This window comes from Pelophylax lessonae (genome assembly GCF_965119305.1).
Source record: "Pelophylax lessonae genome assembly, chromosome: 3".
Classification (NCBI taxonomy): domain Eukaryota; kingdom Metazoa; phylum Chordata; class Amphibia; order Anura; family Ranidae; genus Pelophylax; species Pelophylax lessonae.
The window spans coordinates 491,993,970-492,008,952 of record NC_138770.1 but is presented as its reverse complement, the minus strand read 5'-3'; the positions used below and the strand labels follow the sequence as shown (position 1 = coordinate 492,008,952).

The 14,983-nt window shown below is 46.3% G+C and overlaps 1 protein-coding gene across 6 annotated transcripts in view; it reads right to left on the bottom strand.

Moving 5' to 3' along the window:
- Positions 1-14,983, bottom strand: part of EDARADD (EDAR associated via death domain) — a 191,091-nt gene that overhangs the window by 17,063 nt on the left and 159,045 nt on the right. For all 6 annotated transcript variants that reach the window (XM_082249733.1, XM_082249735.1, XM_082249737.1 and 3 more), the window contains one exon: positions 14,857-14,902. In XM_082249733.1, coding sequence (XP_082105859.1) covers positions 14,857-14,902 — 46 coding nt within the window. The remainder of the gene's footprint in view (positions 1-14,856; positions 14,903-14,983) is intronic.

The following is a 14,983-nucleotide window of genomic DNA, read 5'->3' as shown; positions in this document are numbered from 1 at the left end:
TCTAATAGTTTTTTGAAGCTATCGATGCTCCCTGCTGATACTACTGCTTGTGGAAGAGAATTCCACATCCTTACTGCTCTGACGGTAAAGAACCCCTTACGTATTTTAAGGTTAAACCATTTTTCCTCTAGTTTTAATAGGTGGCCACGTATCTTATTGTATTCCCTTTCTCTGAAAAGTTTGTTCCTTATGCTAGGGTCATCACCAGTAAAGTATTTGTAAATTGATATCATATCCCCCCTCAAGCGTCTCTTCTCCAGAGAGAATAATTTCAATGCTTGTAGTCTTTCCTCATAGCTGATGTCCTCCATTCCCCTAATTATTTTTGTTGCCCTTCTCTGGACTCTCTCCAGCTCCAGCACATCCTTCCCGAGGACCAGTGCCCAGAACTGGACAGAATACTCCAGATGTGGCCGGACCAGAGTCTTGTAGAGTGGGAGAATAATCTCTTTATTTCTGGAGTGAATCCCCTTTTTTATACATCCCAGTATTTTGTTGGCTTTGCTTGCAGCAGCTTGGCATTGCATGCCACTGCCAAGCCTGTTGTCCACTAGGACCCCCAGGTCCTTTTCCATCTTAGATTCATCAAGATGTTCCCCCCCTAGTAAGTAGCTTGCTTTCGTGTTTCTAACACCCAAGTGCATTACTTTACATTTTTCAACATTAAACCTCATCTGCCATGTAGTTGTCCACCCCATTATTTTGTTCAGGTCTGCTTGTAAGGTTTCCACATCCTGCATAGCAGATATTGGCATGCTTAGTTTAGTATCATCCGCAAATACCGAGATTGTGCTAGATATCCCCTCCTCTAGGTCGTTTATGAATAAATTAAACAGGATTGGTCCCAGGACAGATCCTTGGGGGACCCCACTTTCCACACCTACCCAATCTGAGTACTCCCCATTTATCACCACCCTCTGGACTCTCCCCTGGAGCCAGTTCTCTATCCAGGTACTTACCCTATGGTCCATACCTATGTACCTTAGTTTGTAAAGTAAGCGTTTGTGGGGAACTGTGTCAAATGCCTTTGCAAAGTCCAGATACACCACATCCACGGCTTTCCTTTGTCTAGATGGCAACTCACCTCATCTTAGAAGGTTAATAGATTGGTCTGGCAAGAACGATTTTTCATAACATAGTGCTGCTCCGTCGGTTGGGTTATGCTCTACATCTACCTGGGCGGGCCGGAGACAACCTTGCTTACTAGACAGTTATTAGCATTGGTTTCACTGGGCTGGCACCTCCCTTGAGGCGCTGCTGCTGGGCAGTTCATCATATCTCCCCCCCCTCCCTTCCCCCCCCCCCCTTCCCCTTTTTTTTTTTTTCCTTCTTTGGGCGATAGACTCATCTCATGGTTACTAGGACTCGGGGGAGGCTTCCCCTGGGTGTGGAATCCCGATTTATCCTCTATTCTGGGGTACTTTGATGACACCTATGGGATTTTTGAATTCTTCCTATGGCACAGGGATACTACCAGCAGCCGTTGAGCACTAGCTTTGTTAACGTTGTTGTTTATATTCTACTCATGTATTTTAACTGCTGTACATACCTATCTATTGGTGTGCTGGTACATGTAATATATTGCTGATGCTCTATCGCTAGTTTGTTGTTCTTGTTGTTCTTTTTTGGTGTTCAGTGTTGTTTTGTAATGTAAAAAAAATTCAATAAAAATTATCTGATTAAAAAGAACGATTTTTCATGAATCTATGCTGATTACTACTAAAAATATCATTCTAATTACTAAAGTCTTGTATGTTGTCATTTAACATCCCCTACAAAATCTTGCAGACTACTGATGTTAGGCTGACTGGCCTATAGTTACCCGGGATACATCTCGGCCCCTTTTTAAATAATGGTACCACGTTGGCTTTTTTCCAATCAGCTGGCACAATACCAATCTGTAGACTATCCTTAAAGAGCAAGAATAATGGTCTGGCTATCACCTGGCTGAGCTCTTTAAGAACCCTTGGGTGCAAGCCATCCGGTCCCGGTAATTTATTTATGTTAAGTTTCTCTAGTTTAGTTCTAAGTCTATCTTCTGTTAACCATGGGGGTACTTCCTGAGGTGTATTATTTAATTTAGCATTACAAGCTGGGTTAGTGTAGCCCCCCAATTCTTTTGTGAAGACTGAAGAGAAGAAATTATTTAACACTTTTGTCTTCTCTCTTTCCTCTGTGGCCAGATTCCCTTCGTTGTTTTTTATGGGGCCAATGAGTTCTGGCCTCGCTTTCTTGCTATTTATATACCTAAAGAATTACTTGGGGTTTTTTTTTTTACTCTCTTCCACTATATGTCTCTCGTGTTCTATTTTAGCCGCCTTGATTTCATCTTTACATTTCTTATTACACTCATTGTAATGCTTGAATGCTGCCAATGACCCCTCAGCCTTGTATTTTTTGAAGGCCTTTTCTTTAGTATTAATATGCATTTTTATGTTGGAGTTTAGCCACCCAGGGTTTAGTTTTGCGCTTTTAAATTTATTTCCCTTTGGAATGCACTGCAATGTTTATTATACTCTTGAAGCACTCCCAATTTTCCTCCATGTTCTTTGTTCCCAGGGTTCTATCCCATTTGATATTTTATAGCAAAGAGTGCAGTTTTGGGAAATTGGCTCTTCTGAAATTCAGTGTCCTTGTATTACCCTTGTGTTTCCTGTTACTATGATTGATACTGAAACGTATTGACCTATGGTCACTGTTTCCTAAGTTGCCCTGTATTTCTATATCCGTGAGAAGGTCCGTGTTGTTGGTAATCAGTAGGTCTAGTACCGCATTGTTTCTTGTCGGTGCGTTTACCATCTGACCCATAAAATTGTCCTGCAAAACATTTAGGAACTGCCGAGCCTTGGATGAATGCGCGGTTCCTTCTGCCAAGTCTATATCTGGATAATTAAAGTCCCCCATTATAATGACATTTTCCATCCTTGCTGCCACTCCAATCTGTGAAAAGAGGTCTGCCTCCCCCTCCTCCCTCTGGTTGGGGGGCCTATAGCATACGCCCAATATTACTTTCCCCATAGTACCTTCCCTTTGAAGTTCCCCACAAAATCTAAGTCCTCCTCATACATCAGCAGCTCTAACTCTCCCATCTTGTTGGCCAGGCTTCTAGCATTGGTATACAAACCTCAAAATTGTGACCGGATGCAAACTATATCCTCGTTTGATGTTGTTTTAGGCTACTCTTGTGATCTTTCCCCATACCCACCTTGGATTTAGGAACTCTGAACACCCTACCACTAATGTCCCCATTTGTGCCCGCTGAACCTTGCTCCCCACTGGCTAATTCTACATCTGTACCCTCCCCCCATCACCTAGTTTAAAAGCCCCTCTAACTTGTTGGCCATCTTCTCACCCAGTACGGTTGCACCCTCCCCATTTAGGTGCAATACGTCCCTACTAAAGAGCCAGTAGCCGACTGAGAAGCCGGCCCAGTTCTCCAGGAACCCGAAACCCTACTTACGACACCAGCTCCTCAGCCACTTGTTAACTTCCCTAATCTCCCGCTGCCTCTCTGGTGTGGCTCGAGGTACAGGTAGTATTTCTAAAAATACTACCTTGGAGGTAACTTTTTTGGGCTGAGACCCACTTCTGAATACAGTTATTTTTCGGGACCCACTTGCTTGCAATTGAATATTGTTAAGCGTTACAGAATTTGTTGGCGCTATATAAATGCAAATAATAATAATAATAATGAATATTTTAAAGGGAGGGTGATGTTAGGGCATAAAATTGGCACAACATGCAAATAAGTGCTAGGGGCATAGAGTGGCACAACATGGCAATAAGCTTTGGGAGCATAGAATTGGCACATGGCACAAAAAAAGGCATAACATTTGCAAAACATTGCATATAAATGGTTACTCACTGAGTGTAGATTCTGACAGACAGAAGTGCTGTGTCCCGCTCTTTCGTCCACCAGGCCCCACACGTGCTGCAAGTGATGCAAGGGCTGCGGACATGGTGCAGGAGATGCAGGGGCTGTGGACATGGTGCAGGAGTTGCAGGGCTGTGGGCATGGTGCAGGAGATACAGGGCTGCGGGCATGGTGCAGGAGATGCCGGGCTGCGGGCATGGTGCCAGAGATGCAGGGCTGTGGGCATGGTGCAGGGCTGTGGGCATGGTGCTGGAGATGCAGGGCTGTGGGCATGGTGCAGAACATGCAGGGCTGTAGCCATGGTGCCGGAGATGGAGGGCTGTGGGCATGGTGCAGGGCTACGGGCATGGTGCAGGAGATGCAGGGCTGCGGACATGGTGCAGGAGATGCAGGACTGTAGGCATGGTCCAGGACTGTGGGCATGGTGCAGGAGATGCAGGGCAGTGGGCATGGTGCAGGAGATGCAGGGTCGTGGGCATGGTGCAGGAGATGCAGGGCTGTGGGCATGGTGCAGGAGATGCAGGGGTTGTGGGCATGGTGCAGGAGATGCAGGGGCTGTGGGCATGGTTCAGGAGATACAGGGGCTGTGGAAATAATGCAGGAGATGCAGGGCTGTGGGCATGGTGCAGGGCTACGGGCATGGTGCAGGAGATGCAGGGCTATGGGCATGGTGCAAGGCTATGGCCATGGTACAGGAGATGTAGGGCTGTGGGCATGGTGCAGGAGATGCAGGGCTGTGGGCATGGTGCAGGAGATGATGGGCTGTGGGCATGGTGCAGGAGATGGTGGGCTGTGGGCATGGTGCATGAGATGCAGGGCTGCGGGCATGGTGCATGAGATGCAGGGCTGTGGGCATGGTACAGGAGAGGATGGGCTGTGAGCATGGTGCAGGAGGGGATTGTCTTACCCATCCCTGAGGGTGCCTTCCATTTAAAAATGGCGCCGCCCGGCCGCTGCGTCACTGTGCATGCGCCGCCTGCCCGAACCTGTACGGGCCTCCCGCAGTGGACATGGGCGCATGCGCAGTGGACATGGGCCGGCCGCAGCCATTTTTTCTATGGAAAGGCAGCGGCTCAGGCTTCCACAGTTTGGGAACTCCTGCTCTAAAACATGCACTTGTCACCCCCATCCTTCAAAAGCCCTCAGTGGACCCCACAATTATTAACAACCTACCCCCCTATCTCCTTACTTCCTTTTCCTCCAAACTCCTGGTCTACAACCGACTGAGTGACCTGCTGACTTAGAACAAACTTCTTGATCCCCTTCAGTCTGGATTTCGCCTTCAACACTGTTCTCCTTAAACTCACAAAGGACCTACTAATGGCTAAAACCAACAGACACTATTCTGTACGGGGGATCCTTCAAGCTACTATAGATTTAAACGTACTCAATCACAATGTGAAGCTGCAGACACTACACCTTTCTTTATTGGTCTTATGGTCAGCACTTACATTTACTTCATCCTTTATTTTTCTTCATATCCACCACTAGCTTCACTGGTTATATATTGGTTATCTTTAACCTCATAATTCTTCACTTGGCATTTATATGAAATATTGGGGTGTTATAAACCCCATATCTACATGCTGTAATATTGATTCAGTATATGTATATGTACATACATTATAACCATACATATAAATGAAATTGGTTTCTTACTTATATCGATTATCTTCTATGATATGCTACTCTAAATATACTGGCCGATATATCTATACAGCATGTAGAGATGTTTCCTATGGTTACTCCATACCTCATACTACATCTAAACCCCACTTTCATTTCCCCTATACTCTCCTACTTATTTTGGCTATCCTTATCATTTTGGGCCATTTTTATCATTTTCTGCACGTATTCAATGGCAGGTCACCTATTTTTGACATTCCTCCTTTGGATACTCACCTTGGTGGTTCGGTCTCCTTTTTCTTCTATGTGTATGCCATCTTTCAATTTCTACCTGATTCTTAGACAGACAAACAAAATCCAATAAGTTGGATATGACTTTCTTTTAAGAATCCCCTTCATCTTTACAGATATTCACATGTTGTGATACTCCTAATACGGAATTACTACTCCTTCTCTACAATATATGACCCTCTGTCATTACACTCTCTCTAAACCTCACAGGTAATTATAAATGCATACCTTAGTACGTATATAACAACACCTACAATCAACTGGTGTCCTTATATTACCCCCTTTCTTAATTAGGTTGGTAACAAATTACCCACACTATACAAGTGAGGTCTTCTTTTGGAGTGGTCCTTGCTGAGCTACTTGTTCGATCATCGTGGTGCCCCGGTGGTCCTCCAGGGCAACTACTACACTTCTCTTTTCTTCATTTTGCCTTTAACTGGCTCATTGGAACCCATTCCTTCCCATGGTATTAAATTACCGCTTTTAAACGACAGATCATTCCAATCCTTTGCATAGACGTCAAGGGTAGGTCACTCATTATGAGAGCGCATTGGAACACAGGTGGCTATGGCTATGTATATTATTTATATGACCTACTGGGGGGCTTTCGATTTTTACAGGCATATTGGGTGCTTTTGGAACTCTGGTTGACCCCTGAGGAAGGGCTGTTTAGCGCCCGAAACGCGTAGGGTCTCTTTTCCGGTTCAGGTCCACCATGTGCACCTGAGCGTCTTCAATGTGGTCTGGTACATGATCTGTCAATTGCATGCGATTTTTATATGCCCCTCCTTTCATGTCATGTCGATGTTCTTACTATATTTGTTTGCACAATTGTTTTTGTCTTTATTAATTGTTTAATAAAATGTATCATTTTAACTTTGATATACAGTGTCTAGTGGCATTCATAGTCCCACACCATTGGGGATTTCCTTTGTATAGCTGCAGACACTATCTCATACAAAAGTGTTGTGCAAATACCAATGATCAGTTGTGCTGCAAACTTTAAAAAGTGCTACAATAAACAAATAAAAAAATAAAATAAAAAATACAAAAAGTGAAATGTAAAAAGAAGTCAGACCTTAGAAATATGGCTAACTATACCATCTCACATAATTCTCAATCCTTAATGATATTCGCTTATGTGCAAACAAATTCATGTGGTGATCAAAGTAAAAATATAGTCCACAACGGTGCAGTTTGAAGTAACTGAAACTCTTCCCATTCACCAGTCACCTTCCTTAATAAGTATTTCTCAATCCATCTCCCTTTATAGTGCTCTGGTATACAAATAAATATGTCACCAAAGAGTGCTCCTCCCTTCAGATGAACTCTCACCTTCAGCAGTGCGACCTTGCAATTAGGCTTGATCGGAAAGGGCCTTTTAGCCTCTCCAGGGCTAGAGCAAAGGTTTTTAATATAGCCCCAATGGTCACGTAACCACATTCTAATCGTTGATGTCCAGATACCATACCCAAAGAAATCTCAATAGTGCTTAGATCCTTAAAACATAAGCCCCCAAGCTCTGTTCCCTGCACAAATTCTCTCTAGCTCTCCTTTCTGCACAAATACCCCCCCACACACACTTTCCCTCTCTGTACAACCCCCCCCCCCCCCAGCTCTCCTTTCTGCACAACCCTCCCCACCCTCAGCTTTCTTCTCTAAATGAATCCCCCCCCTTTCCCAGCTCTATTCTCTGCAAAAATCCCCCAGCTCTCCTCTCTGCACAAATCCCCCCCAGCTCTCCTCTCTGCACAAACTCCCCAAAACTCTCTCTTCTCTGTACAATTCCCCCAGCTCTCCTCTCTTTCTCTCCTTTTCCATTCACAGCTCCCTTACCTCTTCAAGTAAGCCAACACTGCTCTACATAGTATGCACAGGTTTTTTTAAATCTCAGCTCAGTACAGTTTGACTAGAGAGCTCCACCTATCGGAACTGTAGCACAGAGCTAAGGAGGAGTTTCAGAGCTCTTTTCTCAGCTCCATGCTACAGTGTCTGAGTAGCGGCGGCAGCCAGGGACAGAAGCTTCCTCTTGAAACATCACAGGCATCAGCCTTTCTGAGACCCAAGGCAGTCATCATTGCTGAAGGGCAGGAGCCCTGGGTGCCCTGCACTAGTACAGAGAAGCTGGTAGAGGAAGTGGGGTGTCCAGATATCTTTCTCTACCAGCTTCTCTGTTAGGTGACATGTTAGTGAGGAGAGGCTGCCGAAGGTGCTGGAACTCCGTTCCGGCACGTTTTGGTTGAAAAAAAGCCCTGCTAACAATAACTTACAAAGCCATCCACAAACCTGTTCCCAGCTATATCACTAACCTGCTCTCAAAATACTAACCAAATCGTTCTCTTTGTCACCCTTGTCACCTCATCCCATGCTCGTCTCCAGGACTTCTCCAGAGCCTCTTCCATCCTTTGGAACACTTTACCCCAATCTGTCAGACTATCTCCTACTCTGTCCACTTTCAGACGTTCGCTGAAAACTCACCTTTTCAGAGAAGCCTGTCTGGCCCCCACCTAACAACTATTACATATACTTTCTCCATCATCCCATCCTCCACACTTATTTCCTTTTCCTTTTGTACTATTACATTGTAAGCTCTAACGAACAGGGCTCTCTGATTACTCCCATATTAAATTAGAATGTAATTGTACTGTCTGCCCATTTGTTGTAAAGCGCTGTGTAACTGTCGATGCTATATAAATCCTATATAACAATTAAAAGTATAATAATATATATCCCATGGTACCTTGCTGCCTGCATACAGTGATTTCTGTACAGACTACTCCTCCTGAAACTCCTCCTCTCAGCGCCTCTGCAGTTCAGAATTCAAGAAAGTAGATGTGTGGGGATCTTCACAAAAACTGGATTTTTGACTTACGGTAAAATCCTTTTCTTTTAAGGTCATTGACGGACGCAGTTCTCTCATATGAGTAGGGTAATACTGCCCCCTACAGGAGTAGGACACTAGGCAGAAAAAAGTTCTGGCTACGCCTATGGGCAGTCCCTCTCTCTTCCTGCATAGGGTGTCAGTTTTGTTTCAAAGCAGTGTCAGAAAGTAACCCCAACCCTACTCAAAATAGAGGGGCAGATACTGCGTCCATCAATGAACTTAAGAGAAAAGGATTTTACGGTAAGTCAAAAATCCAGTTTTCTCTATCGTTCATTGATGGACGTAGTTCTCTCTGGTTCATATCAGTAGTGACGTCCCAAAGCAGTGCCATAAAATGAGGGGTGGGAACAGCAGAAAAGAAGAAGTCCCCAAGGCCAAACATAGCTGACCAGGCAACAAAGGACTCATCAGAACAAAAGATGAGGCCCACCTGAAAACAAACAGTAAACACCCTCATAGAAGGCCAAAAGCCCTCCAAACAGCAGCCAGCAAAAAAACCTTGCGGCCGAAAAGAGGCATCTGCAGATGCCAGCACATCCACCTTATAAAACGTGGCAAAGGTGTAAACAAACGTCCAGGTAGTCATCTTGCAACCTGAAGCACAGATGCCTGTATGGCAAAAAGCCCAGGAAGCACTAGGCGCCCAAGTAGAAAGTGCCGAAACAGGGAAAGGTAGGACCTAACCCATAAATGAAGAAGCCTGCAGCACCAACTGTCTAATTCACCTGGAAATAAGTTACAGCAGACACAGGCAGCCCTGTCCTTGGGCCATCCATGAGCACAGAGAGCGAACCTGACTACGGGAAGACTCAGTAGTCGCCAAGTACCCCAAGTGCCCGAACTCCATGCAGAGTATGCAGCGAACATTCCGTAGGATGAGGGGGTTTAGGACACAAGATGGCAACACAATAGCCTCGTGCAAGTGAACACTAGAAACCACCTTCGGAGGAAATGATGGATCCGGACGAAGTACCACCTGGCCCCATGAACCAACATATAGGGAGATCGACAGGACAATGTCACCAGTGCAAACACCCTGCATGCAGAGTGACAGCAACCAAGAAGGCCACCTTCTGCAATAAGGTAAGCAGGGGATACCCTTGATACTCGCAAAGGAGGATTGGAAGAACCGACTGCACCAACCAAGGTTCCCAGTTGGCGACGGAGGTTGCACTGAAAGAACCAAGTGTCGCACCCCCTGGAAAAAGTTACGCACCAGGGAACGGGCGGCCAGCGGCCTGTGGAATAAAAATTACCAAAACCGAAACCTGACCCTTGACAGTACTCAAGGCCAACTTTTGATCAACCCCCCCATCGAAGGAAGCCAAGATCCAGCCACTGAGTAAGGGCGAGGGGGGAGCCCAAGAAGACTCACATAACGCAATATGCGACTTTCTCATATGATGAAAAAAATTATCACAGAAGACGCTTCCCTTGCTTTACGCAGGGTGGGAATCATCGAAGCAGACAACCCTCCATCCTTTGACACCTGGCTTACAACAGCCAAGCCGGCAAGCCGGGCCGGCAAGCCAGCGGCCATAAAGCCGGATGGAAGATCGGCCCCGGAGATAAGAAACCCTCCCTGAGAGGAAGCCTCCAAGGAGCGTCAGCGGCAGGACTGACCAGACAGGTGTACCAAGCTCGGCGAGGCCAGTCTGGAGCCACGAGAATGACCAAAATCCCTTCCGCCTCAATCCTGCAAAGGATTCTTGGCAACAACGGGAGAGGAGGAAAGGCAGACAGCAACTTACACTGGCCTCAGCCCATCCGTGAGCACTCTCGCATGACCATGCCGGCCTCAGCCTTGCGCAGGTGAACACGCCAAACTTCTCAGCATCATACATGTTGAACCTAGCGAATGTTCTTGCCCATGACAGAACCCGTGGTGCCACCATTGCACCCGCCAGAGGTTCTCGGGAGCGGGCCACGACCTCTGCACTATCCTGTAGATGCGATGCCAACAGGACTACGTCCGGAGTGCCCCTAAACAAAGGCACAACTGCTGGAATGACTCCAGATAAAGGGACCATTGCTCTGAGGCAAACCGCCTACCAATTGTGTATTTTCCCCACCTGGAAAGGGAACAGCGGATAGAGCCGGAACAAGGCGCTCTGCCCAACGAGAATCATCACTTCCAAGGCCGCAAGGACGCCTTTGGTGCCCCCTTGGTGAATGACATAAGCCACGGTCGCTGCATAGTCAATTGGAAGTGCACCGGACAGCTGCAGGTGCCCGATCCACTGAACTAGGCAAAGCTGGATTGCTCTCAGCCCCAGGACAATAAGCGGTAACCTGGATCCTCCAGGGACCATACTCCCGAAGCAGAGAACCTGCCGAGGACTCCTCCCCACCCGGACAAGCTTGCATCCATGGTGACAATTGTCCAGTAGACGGGGAGGAAGGATTCCAGAGCAAAACTCTCTGGGCACCAGGCCAAGCCGGATCCGCAAGTCCAGAAAGTTTGGATTCCAGTCGCCTTCGAGAAGGATTGACTCCTTGGGGATCCCCAAGAGGGATTGAGCGAAAGGGACCGTCTTTAAAAAAAAAAACACCATCAGTCCCAGAACTTGCATGCAGGTCCAAAGGGAAGACCATGTGCGGGACAGCAACAGTTGACCGCAGTCTAAAGTGCCAAGAGTTTTGACCCTGGAGGGAGAAACACCCTGACCGAGGACGAGTCCAAAGTTAGGCTCAGAAAGTCCAGTCTCATGGAAGAGACCAGGGATAATTTCTGAAGGTTCAGAACCCACCTGAACTCCACCAGAGTTCTCACGGTGACAACCACCTTCATTGCCAGCACCGTAGGGGACTCCAAACAGAGAAGCAGAGCAGCCAGAAAACCAGGGCCGATAGGCCCCTCTGCCGCAACAGCGCCAGGACCAGAGCCAACACCTTTGTGAAGACCCTAGCAGCATAAGCGAGACCAAAGGGTAACACCACAAACCAAGAGATCCTTTCCCACGGCACAAAACTGAGAATCCGTAGCTGTCCAGAACATAATAGGATGTGAAGGTAGGCAGCTTGATGTCTATGGAGGCCAGGAAGCCCCCTGATGTAGAGAAGCCACCACCGTGCGAACCAATACCAACTTGAATTTGTGATCTGCAAATCAAAGGACCAGTAGGTCCAGCTTGTTGAACCAGAGCCTAAACTGCCCACAGAGCGCCTGTAAGCGATCCGGAGACAGCCGTACATTGGAAGGGAAAAACCTTACCAGAAATAAACATATTGAAACTCGATCTTGCAACTGGACCACATGAATTCCTGAACCCAGTGAGCCTGGGATCCGGGCCAGCCGCAGGTCCTCAACCGGCAAGAACTTCCCCCAACCCCACAGATGGGAGAGGAAGCACCTTCAGGCCAAGTAGGCCTTGTCCGCAGGTCTGGAAAAAAACAATCTCATGTACGCCAGACCAGGGTCGTCTGGAACCCACACGGAAGTCTGGAAGGACTTTGCCACATCGACTGTCCCCGAGGGACGAAGAAACTGTTTGTGAGTCGAAAGGGAGGAACCCTGACTCCAACGAGGGCTCTCACCCTTGTCATCAACTTTCACTTCTGGATGGCCCTCCCAATTCCACTATAATATCTGAGATGAATTGTAGACTTTAGCATCTCCCCCAAGGTTTATATATCGCTCAGGTGATACACATCGACCTATATATTTACCTGATCGTGTTGCTCGGATCGGTTGCTGGATATGTGTACTAGCATGTTACGTCCCTTTACAGCTGAAGGTGATGCCACCTAGTGGCCGACTCAATATAGATACACACATTACAGTGTATCATTTCATGATCAGTACCGTTTATCTTGCACGGTTGTTCATATATATAACAGTGTTCTTAAATCAGTCCGATGCTTGTCATATACCCGGTTCACCACCTGGGAAATTTTATTTATTGTTTGTATGTCCCTTGTTGTGACTAATTGCCGCTACATGTGTCAATTTTTACTTCTTTAAATAAAGGATTTAACTTTTTAAGCCTTATACCGCCTGGGGTCTTTCCCTACTTTTTTGCATTGCAATTAGCTATTCTTTCTTTTGTTACTGGTTAACTTAATCTGGGAATCCCACACTCCTATTCCACTATAGGGGTGAGTAGGTAAGGCTATTATCCCCTTCCCTTCTTTTGCCACTCTGGTTAACTGGGGGCTTATTTTTTGAGATCCATTAAGACCTTCTTAGAAGTTTGATCCGCAGACCAACACTCCGGTCAAGTAGACCCCGACTGCAACGAAGGCCCTCACCCTTGACAGCCTGTGGAAGAAAACACTGTTCCCCCTGTGAGACGCTTACGTAATGTAATCCAGGGCAGCGGCAAACAGGCGATCCCCTTGAAAAGGGAGATCCATTAAGACCTTCTTAGAAGTTTGATCCGCAGACCAACACTCCGGTCAAGTAGACTCCGGTCAACCACCGCCGAAAATGACAAGGTGACTATACAAGGGAGCCTCGACCAGCGCGAAATCGCAAACATAATGCAGCCCCTGCGCCAGATGGTCCAACAGCCCAGGGCAAGAGGGACATGCCCCACAACAAGTCACGGCGTTGGGACTCTGCCCATCAGGCAGAGTCTGCGCGGCAAGGGCAAACATAAACACTGTTCCCAGTGCAGCCATGCCAGAGCACAGAGCGCAGGCCACAGCCCGTGCCATCCTATCCCCCAAGTCCTTAAAGGACAGGGATTCCTTCAAAGGAACAATGGTAGTCCCATTCAGCTAGAGAGGAGGGGGGTCACAACAGGACAGAGGTAAACCCAGGAGTGTACTGGTCCGACCGTCCCAGGGAGAGGGCCCGCATCCACCCCAAAATCCGCCAGGGAGAGGGGGGGGGGGACATTTACTCAACACAGGTGGGCGCCATCTCCTGACAGGACCCCAAGCCACCGGATTAGGGGGGCTGTTGGCCAAATAGGAACGCTGCGACATAAGCCTCGACCCTGTCGTGTGCATCCTGGCGAGACGTTAAACTCGCAGGGCCAGTCCCCGTCCAGTGAGACTATGTCGCGGCCGACCCAGGGTGTAGCTAAGGTCTGCACACGCTCGATGGCCAGACTGGGGTGACCACTGGATATGGGGGTCCAGTCTGTCGCCCAGCCCGGCAAAATTGCTTGAAGATCTCACAGGAAAAAAAGTCTAGCTAAAAAAAAAAAATCTACATAAAAAAAATACTTTATATGCCAGGACCAGAGATCCCAGCAAGGAACTAGGTCCTTACTCCTTATTAGGCAGAAAAAAACTGACATCCTATGCAGAAAGAGAGAGGGTGTACCCTCTGGGGCTACCCATAGGCGTAGCCAGAACTTTTTTCTGCCTAATGTTCTACTCCTGTAGGGGGCAGTATTACCCTACTGATATGAATCAGAGAGAACTGAGTCTGTCAATGGATGATAGAGAAATACGTTTACAAACTTTATTTCAGATCAATCAGATTAATATAAGTTGGATAAAAATGATTGAAATAAAACGTGGAAATAAATATATGAGTTTACAATTTGACCATGAATGTAATTTAGTCTGCATTAACACCTGAGCAGAGCATGATCAAAGCGTATTCCTGGTGACTTTGAAGTGTATTTTTTTCAGGCATTTTACAGGCCTATTACAGCCATTTTCACATGTGCAACAAGCTTCAGGGGTTTGTTTCCTGGGATGGTAAAGGAGTTTATAGGAGGAGAAGTTTCCTCAGACATAAAAATGAATGAAAACGCACGTAACACACGCTTACAGGCACTCCCACTGAAGTATATAGGACCAAAAAGTCCTGAATATGCTCAAAAGAAAACGTACATACTGTTGTAAGTGCAGGGCATAAAACGCAGGACAACTGAGAGTGCAAGTGTGAACAGGAATAATTAAAAAGAAAGGGATTTGGCGTAGTCAGATGTAGGGAAACGAAAGTTTTAAAAGTGTAACTGTGGGCTTAAGGGTTAAGTGTTTTCAAAGATTAAGTGTTAATTTAACGTTAGAGTGCAATTGTAACTTTTGTGTTTAGATTAAGGGTAGGCCTCAGGTGTAGATTAGGTTTTAGGTAACATTTATGTACCCAAATAATTGCTAAATAATACTGCAGAAAGAAAAAAACAAAAAAAAAAAAACACTATTTATAAACAACCAAACTAGAAAACTTTTATCTGAATGGTTGCTCTTTGTACTACAAACTTCAATTCAAGCTTACCAGATAGCGCATGTATAGTAGTCACTGGCCAGTCATTTTCTTCTGGCTGAAAAATTATTTAAAACATAAGTTTGAATACAAGCATAATTTAATTTCAAGTTAAAATTTTAAATACTAAGGAACCAAA